We start from the raw sequence: 16,778 nt of genomic DNA on the forward strand, positions 1-16,778 counted from the left end.
ATAACATTTATATGACAAATGAAAAGGCTAATTAATGTCAATATGGTAAATACAATATTTAGATCCAACAGTAATTTTTTCAAAAGACTATTCTAATTTTTTTATTTCTGTATTAATATTCTACTTCTATCCTATATACACCAAGCATCACAAGTTCTCACTTATTAAATAACTTAGGAGTGTAAAGTGTGTAATATTTAGTTCAACATCAAAAATATTTAGCTTCATGTGACTAGTTCTCTTAAAGTATCCATAAATTTATGTGACGTGATTATAAGAATGGTGCCACCATTAAAAACATTTTTCTGTTTTATGATGTTTTTCCATGAGCTGTTTCTTCTACCTCATCTCACTCCAGAACAGATTTCGCTAATAAAAACAAACTACAGTAGTTGTCAGAGCTGCCTAGGTGATAAATGACAAACTCTGCTTTTAATACAATCACATGTAAGATAAAAGTTATCACAAAGGACATCACATAATATTTTTCTTCTTGCATCTTTTATAATGCTGTGGAGCTAAAATTAAAACTAGCTCCTTTATATCCTGTTCCCTTAACAGCCTGGACAAATAACTGGACCCACATATGTCATTCTGTATAGTAATCTAACATTTCTAAACTGGCCATCCAAATATTTGCTTCCTTCTTTGTGATATTACCTAACAGAGATGGTTATGTAATGCTGCTGGTAAAGTTTTCTCATAGTGGCCAAAAATACTTTTGTGTTCTGCTGATAAAGAATTCATCCTTCTGTAACAATGGCAAGTAAGGAAACTGGCTTTTGGTAATGAAACTGACATTTAACATTAAAAATTACTAATCCATATTCAAATCTCAAGCAATCTGGAAGCTGTCACCTTGGTTGGTCCTGCTCCTTTCTTCAGATGTTGCAACAGATCGTTAAGTGCCTGTGTGACAGCTGTAGCAGCAGTTCCAAGATCTTGTAGAAGTTTCTCGTCTCGGCTGGCCATCTGCGAGGAATCTACAACTCCCTCAACAGATCCAGCCACCATCTTGGCAGCCTCAATCAGTTGCTCCTGGCATGCAGGGCTGCTGATACTTGGAGCCACAACCTGGACACAAATGATATAAGTAATTTGGATGACACTATGAGAGCAAGAATCTGAATATTTTTTTCCACACAATCATGTGATTCATGAAAGGCAACATTTACCTTCTACACTCCTTGTTAAGCATGCTTATCACAAATCATAGCATCTATTGTTGGGAATCTACACAGCCTGTCAGCCAGAACAGGGCTTTCCTTATCAGCCAGGTGCTGGGTGATTTACCTGGCTACTTTTACTTTAACAGCTGACTGCTTTAAAAAAAAAATCCTTTATCCCTGTTGAGGGAGGTTCCCAAATCCTCCACCTACTTTGGCAACTCACATCCAAATGGCAACTCAAATTTAACGGAAGACCCTATAGAATGGATAATAAATTTGTTAAAAATCAGAAACTTTTAAACAAACATATTGCATCATACCTGAACAGTCAGTGACAATTAAGATCAAATAAGAATAAACAGTGTTATCTATTTATCAAATTCCAGAATCATTCATTTCCCTTTTCTCTTACATGGTTTTCATCTATTTACAGTCTAGTCAACTGATTTTTTTTTGTTATGTACAGACCCTGAAATGTGTCGCTGTACCAAATCAGCATTTAATTTAAACTTCATCTGCATCTAACATGCATTTGGAACTAATTTCAAATGCATTCCATTCACATTCAAATTTCAGTTATCACATTTTTTTGTTTGTTAACATCATAAGAAAAAAGCATTCTGAATTTTAATTTCTTCTTAACTGCTATTATATACTTTTTACTAACTATCTTAGCATGCAAGTTGCTTATAACTGAGAGAAGGGATGAAGCAAAATCTGTAAATGGATAGGTTTTTAGCCTATTAATCAATAACAGTGAACCATGATGTCGTAAACCAAAAATAATATTACATAAACAAGAAAAGATAAATGCATAAACAACTTTTTCTCACAACTTACTTTGGCCATCAATCCCACAGGACTGAGCTGAATTCTGAATGGATCAAAGAGGTCAATTCAGTTATGCAGCATACTATTTTGCTTTGTTCCAGAGAAATAAGCATTCAATATATTGCTACTCAAATGTATTGTGACTTAGATGTGTTGTGACTGGCATTATGATGGTAACTTCTATAATTGAAGTAACTTACCTTAGTGCAAGCAACAAGCTGTGATGTGGCAAGGGCACACTGAGTGGCAGAACTGATGACACGATTCTGTATTGCCTGGTCATCTGCTGTACTGGCCACATTTTTAGCTTTACGGACCAATTCTGCTGTGGCATTTGCAACAGCTTTAGCTAGGGCTAGCAAAGTTTCCTGAAATGAATGGTCATCAAAATAAAGCAAATGTTTGCATGCTGTTTCTGTTACACAACTGATAATTTCACAACAGGAAAGATACCAAAAAGGTTCTGAAAACCAATGTGCAGCCAATAAGCTCACTCTGAAAAGTGATTCCCCCTCCTTGATGTTATGACAACTGCAGAGAAATGATACAATCTGAACCCCAGAATTTACAATTATATTATCAATTTGAAAGGCCTCACATCTTGCATGGCCATATTGAAATGCTTTCAAAACTACCATACATACTCATGTACAAATCAGATTTATTGCAAACTGCATGTATATTGCACCATTGTTAGGATTAATAAGCAGATCAAACAAGATAAGACTAATAGTGTAGGACTTATACATGAGTATATATGGTCAATAGAAAAGAAATAGACTATTCAGTTGTCAAAGGCTTCTACAAATGCTATTACTCCAAAACAGTTTCAAACTTGTCAGCTTATTAAAGGACAACTGTATACTTATCTATTGTATATTAATATCCACAAGGAAATGAATGTAGTATTACCAAACTGAACTGACTATCATACCTGATTTTTTAAGACATCTGATAGACAATTATGTGATGATGATGCTTACTAGGTATTATCATGATAGGAAGGGAGATAGTGAAGTGTTGAATTTTGAATTACAGAAATTTTAAAGTTGAATGCATTTAGAAATTAAAGTTTTATCACAGTTAAGCCAGAGAAGCCTTTGTGAAAGGTCACTTCGAACTTTCTTCGTTCACCTCCCCCCATGTCAGTCTAAACTTCAAAGGAACGATATTTCCGACCCAGTGAAACTGACCGGGGTCTTTTAAAACAGTCTTTCGAAGTAAACATTTGAGCTACCAACCCTAACTGCTTGGTAGGAACCTATGTCCACTTATCATATTTTTAAAGGGAAAATTGTCACGCATTGTTGTACACAGATTCTGAGCTGTCTAAATCTGATGAAAGAAATTATTTCTTTGGGAAAGATTAGGGACCCTTGCCTAAGATTGGGTAAAATAAATTAGGGCAACCCAATAAATTAGGGCATACACTTCAGAGCAATCTGACTTTAAAGTGATGACCCTAGTTGAAATTCTTTAGTCCGGTAATTTCCAGGAACAGGAAACTCTGTTTAGACTCTGTGGAAGCTTATAATTAGTGCGTTTCTCGTGAAACAAGAAAGGGACCAGTTGGTCGTCGTGTAAAAGGAAAGGCATGTTTAGTGCTAGGATGCACAGGTCCTGAGAAAATACAGTGATGAGGTACAGCTTTTGGAGAGAAGGACGAGACAGTCCAAAGACAGGAGTACGGGAAAGAAAGAAAGAAGGAAGCGGTCAGAATAAAGGGATCAGGAAGTTCATGAAGGGGCAGAACTTGGCAGAGTTTGGATGGATGAACTAGGAGACGTTGATATATGGTTATAGTGAATGAAGGTGATGCAATCAATTATGGACATTGAGCTCTTCACACCTCTCGTTATGATGATGTAATAAATCCAAATTGGACACACCTGTTAAATTCTACTTATATAATCTAAATTGAATTTGAATTGCCATTTTAATTTGTCCTGATTAAATTTGTTTATTTCTTCCCAGTATTCTCGCTCAGTTCTCTGTTGAAATTCCATTTTTCTTTCACTCCTGCCGGGCTATAATATCAAGGGAGGTCATCCTCTGGTTAATGCAGCCAAATCCAATTAACTACCTCTCTTTAAAAGAGGGTGACAGTACAGAGATCACCCCCCACCCCTATGTAGAACAAAAATATACTTGTGTAAGAAATACAAACTATTTGTTTGCACATCAATCCATTTTTTAGAAGGCATAATGTGTTCTTTCCAATGAATATGCTAACTTCATAATGTTTTCAACCACAAAATACCAATCAAAAACTGTCAATCATGCATTATTTAGTGGTTACCACAGCTGACTACTAATCAAGAAAACAAAAACTTTTGTTTGTAACTGATCTCATAATCATGAGTGACATAATTTTACTTGAGTTCTGATAACAGATTCCTATGTAGTTTTCATTATATAACACAAAGAAATTCAAACTTGGCCTTTTCTTGCAAATTTTGACAAAAATATTCAACACATAAAAAAGGAAAACCAAGTTCAGCAGAGCATGGCATCTCATCACTTGCATTATGATGATGCATTTGGATTACGTAGGCATGAAAGGAACAAAATAAGAAGGTACAAAATGAAAGTATGTTCAGTTGTAGTTGAATGCAGCAACTGATGTAGAAAACATATTATTTTTAAAAACTTGAACATAGTATCTAAAACATGGTTGACAATGAAGCTGCTGCCACTGGAAAGTATTACCTGACTGCTCAGTTGGCCTAAGCAGTTAGAATGTCTGCCTCAAATTCAGGAGGTCGCAGGTTCAAACCCCAGCCAAGTCATATCAAAGAATCATTAAAATGGTACTAGCAGCTACCTCACGTGGCTCAGCATTAAGAGGTTAGTGTTAGGACCGGTTGACCTGGTTTCAGGATAATGTGATAGGTAGGACATGATGCTATATGTCTGCAGCATGATGCCCCTATTCTAGACCTAACTATAAAAAAACTTCCACTCTGCCAAAATCATAGCAATATGACTGGAGAATTTTAAAGCTGCATTAAAAATCCAAACCACACACACACAAAAGTAATACCTACGTCTTACATTTCACTGAAGAGACAATATGGCGACAGGACAGGACAATAAGACCTAACTGTACTAACCTGATAAGCTTTGTCCATGTCCTCTGCTGACTCTCCAATCTCGTCCATAACCTCCTGGCTAGCTTCCCCTACTCTGCTTGCTGCAGCCAAAAGATTCTGTCTTGGCTGTAAAACAAAATAAATGTCAACATTTTTCCACCTGGTCTTACTCTTACATCCCTTGAAATGCCACTGCCACCACACAATCACTTCTTTCAAAATGTTGGAATATACCTGTTCTTATTTTTGTCTCATTTTCCAAGGAATTCTTATAAAGTAATGGAAAAGACATTTCAAGGCTTAAGCCAATTACTCCAACAATAAACCAAGATACAAAATCTATAATTTATAATTATTAAATTTCTCTCCTATCAAAATTTAAACCTAAAAATGACTTTATAACAACCCAAAATGAGGCTGACCATAGGGTCCAATGATCTTGGCAAGATGTGGCATTGTTTATGAAAGCCACACATGAAGCAGTCTAAAATCAATATACATCACAGTGACAGTCAGTTATGAGCTGATAGTATTTAAATTAGAAAACAACACAATACCTCATTCGAAAGCTGTGCTAGGATGTGCTATTTTCAAAGCTACCAACACCAACATAAAAGTAACATCCAATTTGTATTAACTGTTGCTGCAAGAATGTTGAATGTTGCTGCAAATTATGATCATATTCTGGTTTAAAATGCACAATTTCATGAATGAGATACCAATTATAAACAAATGACAGTTGCTACTCTTACATAGAAATAATGAAATTTCACAGGTGCATTGGAAACACGGCTTCATTTTTACTCCATCTCTAACCTCAATTGTACATCTTTACTGAGCAATTAGCAAATAATGAAAAGACAGGATCTACTTTTTACATCTCCTGAATCTGAATTCCTTTTTGACAAACAAGGCCTCAAGACATAATGAATAAACACTCAAGGTATAATAAATAAACGTATATGAACAGTCTAACTTAAAATTAGTGCATTCTTAATATTTATTACATGGCTTCCGTCATGACTTGATGAAAGCTTCCATCACTTCTTTGCTGAACTATCTTACTGTTGCTATATAGTCAAATAACATGCAACCAATGTGACCTAATTCAAATGAGAGATGAATGGCTGAATTCTCAGTCTTTAAAATTAATGTTTTCCATAGGTAAGTTGTCAATACATACACACAAAACAAGATGCAGACAACTTACAGAAAAATCCTAACTGTTCGTTAGATTTTAAGTTGTCTTCATTTCCTTCTTTATTTAACAATTAAAGAAAATAATTAAAATCCAACTAAAAAGACACAGAGAATGTGTACCATCATTAAAATATAATACAAGAATTTATTTTAGCCATATAAAAACAAAGGTAGTTATCAAGTCTATGCATCACATTTTTTTCTCAAGTTACAATTATGTTCATGTCTTATTTACATTGTGCACAAAACATTATTTTGTACTATTCAAAACAAATTAATACAAGGTCATGAGCTGTATAAAAGTTGAAAAGGGGGTGGGGATTAAAACTAGTGCTGGTAATACCATATATCTCTGATGATATGTCCATGTTCAAGAGGCCGTCCCCATCTCTAAACCCTTGGAGAAACTTTCAACAGATTGGGAATGGGGGATAAAAATGTCGACCAACATTTGTAATGTTTTGCAGTTTAATTTAAAAGAATCAAAGATTTTTCTTTCCTACTTTTATAGTCCCTGCAACATGGAAAAAAATATCAATAAAACTGAGATTTCTAGTTCCTGCAGTAAAAATTCACTCTATTAAAATTAATTAATCACAGATATTACTTTAAACCCTATCAGCTGTCTAGAAGTTATTAAATTAGAATAAAACACTTACCACCTAGTTTTAGTGCAGTAATTGCTCCTGTATTGACTTGAGACTGCATTAGTGTACGGTCAGTGAACCTGTATTGACTTGGCACATTGCATTAATGTAGTCAGTGATCTTGAACTGATATGGCACACTTTTTTAGTACACAGTCAGTGATCCTCTATTGACTTGGGACATTGCATTAGTGCACAGTCAGTGATCCTGTATTGATTTGGCACACTTTTTTAGTACACAGTCAGTGATCCTCTATTGACTTGGGACATTGCATTAGTGCACAGTCAGTGATCCTGTATTGATTTGGTACACTGTATTAGTGCACAGTCAGTTATTGTGTATTGACTTGACACAATGTATTACATTGTTTATGTCGATTGTAAGCTTTATTCACAGGATATTACATTTTTCGATTTCTTGATATTTGGAATGTCTAATCAATAAACCAGGAACACTACATACTGTAATGACTTTGAAAGCTGAGCACTTTTATGGTTAGCATATCGTCGTGTTCCAGTTAAGTCAAATTATACATAGCCTCTGCTTTGAGGGATCTCGTACTGAAAACTTTGATCAAATTACTCACAAAAATTATGAAATTTCAATCTTTGTAAATTCAAAATAATATAAAATACACAAGAATGGAAAGTAGTTTTGCATTCTAGGTTGCTTTTTAAAATATATTCTCATCCAAGATCTGCAACCACTAATCTACAAGATGTCAGACATTCCTTAAACGACCCAAGCATGGGAACTTAAAATGATTTTTCTTTAAATAAAAAGTAATTATGCTTTCTGAATGATACATGAAGATATTTCATCAGAAACGTGTCTCAAAAGAACTGTTCTTACTTTAATACAGGGGTGGGCAAAATATGGCCCATGGGCCAAATCCTTCTCCAAGACCTGGTTTAATCTGCTAATTTACATCATAGGGCGTGGCTTTAAAAATCACTTATCCAGCCCATGCCAGCTTTAATATCACTGCCAGTTACCTAATAAATAGCAAAGTGCACAATACCCAATACATTTAAAAATGTGGCTCTACAAGGCTCAATAAAAAAACCATTCCCTACTCTGTGAAAAATATACCTGGCTGGCCCATATGTGTTATCATCAGAGAAATATGGTTTGCTGATTCAAACAAGAAAGAACAAAACTTTCAAATGATTGTCATGAAAGTGCATCTTAAAAACAGTTTAATGAATAAACCTTTCAATGAAATCAATATCAAGAATGCTAAAAAAACACTAATGCAACTGGAAAGAAATGAATTTCTTCTGCTTTAAAAAAAATGTGTGCCAAAAATACTGACAATACATAAATAACAACATGAACAGTGCATTATATGGTGGAGTAATCAAGTTATTTTGTGGAAACTGAACAAGAAACTGATGGATTGATGTACAGTATATACTTGCTTACAAGTCTACATTCTATTTACTGAAAATTCAATTCATGCCGAGTAAGGTTCATCTTACAAGCACAAACCTATAAAGATTTTAATAAATCAAGGGGTAATACTGGAAACTTGAGATGTTTGCAGTATATGCAAAATAAAGTCAATTCAAATATTTATATTTTTTCATGCCATTATTCACATCAAGAAATGCATATACAATAAACAATGCATTTATCTGTTACATTATATTCATTACATATTAATTTTATCTACATTTATTTGGATTTTATTAATTTGAAAATATTAAATTAAATATTACTCTAAAACAAAGTGAAGAGTCCATGGATATTTACCATGGGTATTTACTAATAAGTATAGTGCTTCCATTTTTGTAGAAGTCTGAATAAACCATTTGTTTCATATTTTGTGTTTTTGCATTATAAATGCGGTGTGTTTGATCAAAAATGTGAGAACGAAAAAGAGGAAAAAATCTGAATGACCCAGGGGCTAGGGGGGCTGCCACAGTCACCTTGCAGGTCTCGGGTAGTGCAGGTCAAGGGCAGTGCCCTGGTAGGAGGTGTTCAGGGGGACTAAGCCCCCCAGGCCAAAAACAATTTTGCGCACACTGGAAGCATATCCTTGACCCATTTAAAATATGGTTTAATTAGTTTAAAAAAAGCCTCAGCTAATGGTTCATACGGTTACATATTTACAATACATATTTACACTTGTAACCCCACTAATACTTTCTTTTCTTCCTGGCCATTTTAGCTAATGCCTCAAAGGCTCTTTTCTGGCTTTTGCATGATCATCTTCCAAGTTTTGTGATACTTTTTCTTTCACTGTAACTTCTGATGTTTCTTTTGAAAGTGGAACACTGTTTCCAACAGACATTTTTAACTGCACAAATCACTTGACATTTTACTGTACTAAAATAATCAATATTTTTGTTTCTGAATTGGCAATTCTTTCACACATTGGCACATATTCTGGGTCTCCTTTAATTTTCTGTCTCTTGGTAACAGTCAAAAACTCCAGTGTATAATTGGCTTTTTTTTATACATAATTTGTCAATGTGGGCAGTGCAATTCCAAAGACTTAAATCCTCATGCTCCATAATTTGCAAGTTTATCACAGATAATGCACAGAACTTTTCCAGGAATCATTACTTTCTTTAAAAAAAATCTTTCAGTCTGAATTCTTCCAATTCAATGTTTCCTGACATTTTTATCACAAGTTTTATCGATTGTTCCATCCACAAAAATGAAAACGGACAGAGATACAAACATCACGATCTCCTTCTTCACGCATCAATATATCATAGTTAGACTTTACACAACGGATCATCCCAAAAATTAAATATATTTCTAAACAAGCAGCACAGTACATGCATGTTATTCTCAACATGGCTTCTCTGCCAATTTCATTGGTGCATAAAATTACTTTAATGGGAAAATGCCACTTCAGTGCCAATCAAAACTGTGAACACATATGGTCTGATACCTCAGCTGGGAAAGTTTAACTGTACATCAATTGGTCAAATAACCACAGACAGGTTTTGTTTCAGTGATTAGTGATATGTTTCGAATGATTATAAAGTATATAACACCATCATTCTATGGCTTTGCAAGTTACTAATCACAGCATTACCTGACCACACACACACACCCATCTCTTCGGATTTACACTGATCTGAAAAATTAACCTTGATGATCATGGAAAAAATGAAAATCCACCAAAACAGAAAATTATCATTCTTGGTCTGATGCAAAAAAGTTTTGATTGATATTTGCAATTATAAGAAGCCAGATCTAATTACTAAGTGATATTTCCTAAGTTATCTGCCAGTGCACATGAGCCAATAAATCCTTAGCTGGAGCCCTTGCTTTGTTTTCCCAGTTCAAGACAACTCTTGATTGGGCTGTGATTTTTATATTTGTTTAATAACTAGTAGAGTCCTACAACTCTCTGCATATCTGACCTTAATCCCACTGCTTTTAAGGGGGGGCACTTGCTTTGTTTTCCCAACTGACAATCCTTCAAGTGAGCTGTGATACTGATATCTGTTTAATAGCAAGAAGAGTCCTACAACTTTCTCCGCATGTCTGACTTTAATCCCAATGCTTGTAAGAGTGGCACTTGCCTTGTTTTCCCAGCTGAGAATGCTTGACTGAGCGCCAAATTCTGTATACTTATTCGGTGCCAAGTAGAAACATGTATTCAGTTTACTAAAGGTTCTTATTTTAACTAATTGCGACCATCCTACACAACTGACACCTGTTCAGCTGCAACATTTTATCCTTAAATTGATTTTACAAGACCTTATAACCAAAATGTTGCTTAAAGAGCCCAAGCTCAGTCTCCATGTAAGAACCCACAGATGACACATGGAATCTGAATCTGATTATATTTATGATGACCATATCATGATGATTTCAGTTTATAATGATGACGAAGTATTCTTGGACTTTAAAACAGGTGACAATCAGAAATTTATACGATTTTGTTAATCAGAAAAGTGTGGATTTCACTTTTATTGTTTATTCATAAGACATACAGAATAAACACATTATGGGATATTGTGAATCAGATTATTTATATACCAGTATGTGACTGATAATAGAATGCATGGATTTATCATATAAGTGGATAATAAATGTCAAGCATTATCATTTCTGTTGATTTTATTAAATAAGATGGACACACAAAAATCAACTAATTTATGACATACTCCACTAAATGATATACCTGTATATTTTTACATGAACTTTGTATTTATTTTTTCCATGAATATATCTATATATCTATCTGTATATCCAGTTTGGCTTCTTTGTTTTTCCAAAGTTTAACTCCAACTTGCAACATTCACCACAACTTATAGGATAGCTGTAGTAAACTTATAAGCAAATATATACTGTATGTACTGAAAACATTATAACTTAATACACTCCACCCTATGGCAGGCATATAGTAAAAAGCAGTTTTAGAAAAAGATTTGTTTTCCCAAAAATCAACCATAATAAACTTACCAAAGCCTTGGCACTCAGTAGGAACTGCATGAAAAATTAATATTTCATCTTAATAACTTCATGTTAATTATTCAAGGAGAAAGATTTTGTTGGGGGTTACTCAAATCAGGAACTCAAGAGCAATTCACAGCATTCCCATTCAGAGTGAATCAAGGGGCCCTGAGTGGCCGAGTGGTCTAAAGCACTCTCTGTTACAGATCACTGCCATCTCACCTCTGTCTGTGCTGGTCCGAGTCTCGGATTTAGCCAGTGTGGGTATGTGAGAAAGCTTGCCGGTAGCTTCTCGTGGGTCGGTGGTTCTCTCCAGGGTTTTCCCGGGTTCTTCCTCCACCATTAATACTGGCCGCCATGTATAGCCTATCGTGTGCTGAAAAATGACGTTAAACCCCACAACAACAGAGTGAATCACAGTATTAAGATCTTAGATGCATGTGCTCTTCTAACCTGTCAAACAACTTGGTGACCATGATGCCTTCAAACCATCAGTGTTTCCAGTTTACCCTCATTTGTGCGTCACAGACCCCCAGATTTTTAATCTGATCCCCAATTATGACACCAAGATTTGTTTTACTCAATCTGACCACCAGTTCTGACACCCAGAGGATTGTTTGCTCAATCTTGAACACTTAAGGGATACGCTGAATCATATAAAGAACAAATTTTTTGGTCAATGTGGATATCAACATCCAATAGTAGCACTACTCTTCCAACATGAGTCATGTTGTCCCAACAGCCAAGTATGGCAAACCATTAAAATACCCTTGACCATCTGTTAGAAACATAGAGAATGACACTGGATATTTTGTACAATACAACACAATTGGTTACTTGATAGCTTTTCTTCAAATCAATTTACTTCTTAATATATCCTTGTACCCGCCAATTTTGGTCCATAGGTGGATACATATACACCCCTCCCCCTATCATTTGAACGATCAGCAGGTGCATGTACCCACAACAAAAAAAGCTAGTGGGAATGCTGATTCACTTTTGAGTCATATCTGCAAAACAAAAATGTCTTCTAATAATTGAAACTATCTCAAAGACCACCATGTCCAATCTTACACTTCATCCATGAGACTTGAACAAAGACCACCATGTTCAATCTTATCACTTCGTCAGACTTGAACAAAATCTTGATGCACAAATAGTGAAGTGATGCTTGGAGAATGAAAGGATGGACTTTCTATAAAATAACAAAGCTGAAAATGAATATTAATAACAAAAAGCTCCTTTCTGTTTATTTAAATACTTAAATGAGAAACTGGAATTATTTTATGTCTCCCAGAACCATACTATTACCTAAGGAACTTTTAATTAAAAGGCATTTTTAAGAATCAAGATACATTTTTTTTTAACTGCCCCATGACTGGTAAAAAGCTCAGCACATTGGACACAATGATACCTCATTTTAATTCTCATATGCAGACCTGCCAACCCTAACAAGATTGCCTTAGTAAGGCAGCATATAGTTTTCTGTAAGTTTGACTAGTTTTCAGTGATGTGAAACAAAACATCATCTACTGCTAATGTGAAGTTGGAAAACGTGTATTTAAACAGTTCAGTATTCCAAACTGACGCATCGATGGTAAGAATTATGTTCATCTGAAAAGTTAGTAAAGTACACATATGCCTTATTAACCTCTATTCAAGTTTCACAAACTTCAGTATCAAACCCTATGCAGCTCATTGGTGTGTTGCTATCTCTCAAATTTACGTAATTCTTGGAAATTTTTTCTTCAGTGCACACAACAGCAATCATAGCTCCTGCCATGTGACGTACTGAAAACGACATGTAATGTCCAATAAACGTAATTGTGTCCCTTCCTAATTTTATTCAGAACAATATGAATATTCCATTTAATTCTTCTGAACAAATTCAAACTTTTTAAGCGGCTTATTTTTTCATTTTGTCTTTAACATGTATTGGGAGCTGGACACCATTTTTAATAATAATATAATAATCAACAATTTGATTATGCAGATGCTTTGCAAGGAAAAATATGTGCAGTTTAAAGCATCTGAAGTACAACTATAAAGCTTGTCTAGTTCTCTAATTCCACTAAAGATAATGTGAAACCCGAATCCAAATCAAACACAGACGAGCCAATTATCCAGATTTTACCGCAACACTCATATTTCTGTAATTTTTCCAAAGTCTGTATGTTGAGGGTAATTTTCGTAAGACTTAGAGCAAAATCATAAGGGTTGACACATCTGTCAGATCTAGCACACAACCACTCAAATGCTTAAAGTGCTCATTAGATTGTGTGATTTGTAATTGCACTTTAAAAAGCTCAGCCAACTGGAAACAAGCATATTTATATTTTCAGATGTAGCATATAACCACCTAAATGTTTAAATTGCTCATTAGTTTGGTCGAGTTTTGCCCTTACCAAAGGATACACCGAGGCAGCTGATCCAGGCTGGACTGCATGGGCCTAATGCTCTTCCAACAGAGCTATTGTGTCTCCCAATCCTTCAACTGAGATCAGGAAGATATAAGCTTACATGTCAAGTTTGATCAAAATATGATCAGAAATGTAACCTCCTGAGTGATCAAAAACTCACCTTTTATCAGATTCCAAAAGGCAAAGTATGTGTGCTGCTATTCCTGATGTCAAAGATCATCTAATTAGCTGACACACAACTTTCTACACCATTGGTAGTTTACATGAATAATGGCTGATACATAGTCAGGATTCATTGTGTATATCTTCATTTGTGTTATGACCATTTATTAAACAGTGTGATCATAAATGTTTTCAAAAACAAACACCTTATACATAATACTGCAAGTATGCTTTTTGTCAGGCATTAGACTAAGTATGGGCACCAATCTTGCAGAAGTTCCATGTTCAAATCTTACCATATGCTTTTTCAATATTTGGGTTTATACACTTTATGCACTAAATTACAAAAGAGAATTATGTTTCAAATGATATTTTTAAAGTGAATAGACAGAGAGCATGGCAAAATGTCCCAAGAAATAGCTGACATTACTGTGCAGGATAGTGCGAGATTGCTTCAGGCTGTTATACATGTTGCATGTTTGAGCATGAAATAAAAGAAAATGTACTCATTCCGAATGAATAATGGATATATTTCAACTCACTGATGAAAAAGTATTTTGACACACTCAATGATATATATCCATTTTGTTACTCGATCCAAACAAATACCATTATATACTACTGATATCATGCGAATATACATCACTTTTTTAGGTAAGCAAATTAACTTCATACTTAGTGTAAACCATTTACATCATTCTAAGAAATATAATTTTACTTTATGTGTATATCCATATTGGTAGTAATATCATTTTACTATATGCATATATCCATGTTGGTACTAATGGTTTTGTACTTTATGTGTATATCCATGTTGGTAGTAATATCATTTTACTATATGCATATATCCATGTTGGTACTAATGGTTTTCTTCTTAGAAATACAATTTTACTTTATGTGTATATCCATATAGGTAGTAATATTGTTTTACTTTATGTGTAAATCCATGTTGGTAGTAATGGTGTTATTTCATGCGTATATCCATGTTGGTAGTAATATCATTTTACTTTATGTGTATATCCATGTGGGTAGTAATATCGTTTTACTATATGTGTATGTCCATGTCGTTAGTAATAGTGTTTTACTATATGTGTATATCCATGTTGGTAGTAATATCATTTGACTTTATGTGTATATCCATGTTGGTAGTAATATCATTTTACTTTATGTGTATATCAATGATGGTAGTAATATTGTTTTACTTTATTTGTATATCAATGTTGGCAGTATTATTATTTACTTCATGTGCATATCCATGTTGGTAGTAATATCATTTTACTTTATGTGTATATCAATGATGGTAGTAATATTGTTTTACTTTATTTGTATATCAATGTTGGCAGTATTATTATTTACTTCATGTGCATATCCATGTTGGTAGTAATATCATTTTACTTTATGTGTATATCAATGATGGTAGTAATATTGTTTTACTTTATTTGTATATCAATGTTGGCAGTATTATTATTTACTTCATGTGCATATCCATGTTGGTAGTAATATCATTTTACTTTATGTGTATATCAATGATGGTAGTAATATTGTTTTACTTTATTTGTATATCAATATTGGCAGTATTATTATTTACTTCATGTGCATATCCATGTTGGTAGTAATATCATTTTACTTTATGTGTATATCAATGATGGTAGTAATATTGTTTTACTTTATTTGTATATCAATGTTGGCAGTATTATTATTTACTTCATGTGCATATCCATGTTGGTAGTAATATCATTTTACTTTATGTGTATATCAATGATGGTAGTAATATTGTTTTACTTTATTTGTATATCAATGTTGGCAGTATTATTCTTTACTTCATGTGCATATCCATGTTGGTAGTAATATCATTTTACTTTATGTGTATATCAATGATGGTAGTAATATTGTTTTACTTTATTTGTATATCAATGTTGGCAGTATTATTATTTACTTCATGTGCATATCCATGTTGGTAGTAATATCATTTTACTTTATGTGTATATCAATGATGGTAGTAATATTGTTTTACTTTATTTGTATATCAATGTTGGCAGTATTATTATTTACTTCATGTGCATATCCATGTTGGTAGTAATATCATTTTACTTTATGTGTATATCAATGATGGTAGTAATATTGTTTTACTTTATTTGTATATCAATGTTGGCAGTATTATTATTTACTTCATGTGTATATCCATGTTGGTAGTAATATCATTTTACTTTATGTGTATATCAATGATGGTAGTAATATTGTTTTACTTTATTTGTATATCAATGTTGGCAGTATTATTATTTACTTCATGTGCATATCCATGTTCGTTGTTGTTGTTGTAGGGTTTAATGTCATTTTTCAGCACAAGATAGGTTATACATGGCAGCCAGTATTAATGGTGGAGGAAGAACCCGGAAAAACCCTGGAAAGAACCACCGACCACGAGAAGCTACTGGCAAGATATCCATGTTGGTAGCAATATCGTTTTCCTTTCTGCATATATGCATGTTGGTAATAATATAATTTTACTTTATGTGTAGATCCATGTTGGTAGTAATATTGTTTTACTATATGCATATATTCATGATGGTAGTAATATAATTTTACTTATGCATATGTCCATGTTGGTAGTAATATAATTTTACTTATGCATATGTCCATGTTGGTATTAATATCATTTTACTTTATGTGTATATCCATGTTGGTATTAATATCATTTTACTTTATGTGCATATCCCTGTTGGAAGTAACATTGTTTTACTTTATGCATATATCCATGTTGGTAATAATATTTTACTTTATGTGTGTATCCCTGTTGGTAGTAATATCATTTTACTTTATGTGTATATCCATGTT

General features: G+C 33.8%; 1 protein-coding gene across 8 annotated transcripts in view; it reads right to left on the minus strand.

Moving 5' to 3' along the window:
• The window catches only part of LOC149793960 (talin-1-like), a 284,989-nt gene that overhangs the window by 138,480 nt on the left and 129,731 nt on the right, over positions 1-16,778 (minus strand). For 5 of the 8 annotated variants that reach the window (XM_089967888.1, XM_089967886.1, XM_089967885.1 and 2 more), the window contains exons 19-22: positions 11,371-11,394; positions 5,114-5,218; positions 2,201-2,368; positions 859-1,074 (exon numbers count right to left, since the gene is read on the minus strand). In XM_089967888.1, the coding sequence (XP_089824014.1) occupies positions 859-1,074; positions 2,201-2,368; positions 5,114-5,218; positions 11,371-11,394 (513 nt within the window). The remainder of the gene's footprint in view (positions 1-858; positions 1,075-2,200; positions 2,369-5,113; positions 5,219-11,370; positions 11,395-16,778) is intronic. The other 3 variants (XM_089967893.1, XM_089967891.1, XM_089967887.1) reach the window with 1 other exon arrangement.

This window comes from Sinohyriopsis cumingii, chromosome 8 (assembly GCF_028554795.1).
Source record: "Sinohyriopsis cumingii isolate HCF-2022 chromosome 8, ASM2855479v2, whole genome shotgun sequence".
NCBI classification, from domain to species: domain Eukaryota; kingdom Metazoa; phylum Mollusca; class Bivalvia; order Unionida; family Unionidae; genus Sinohyriopsis; species Sinohyriopsis cumingii.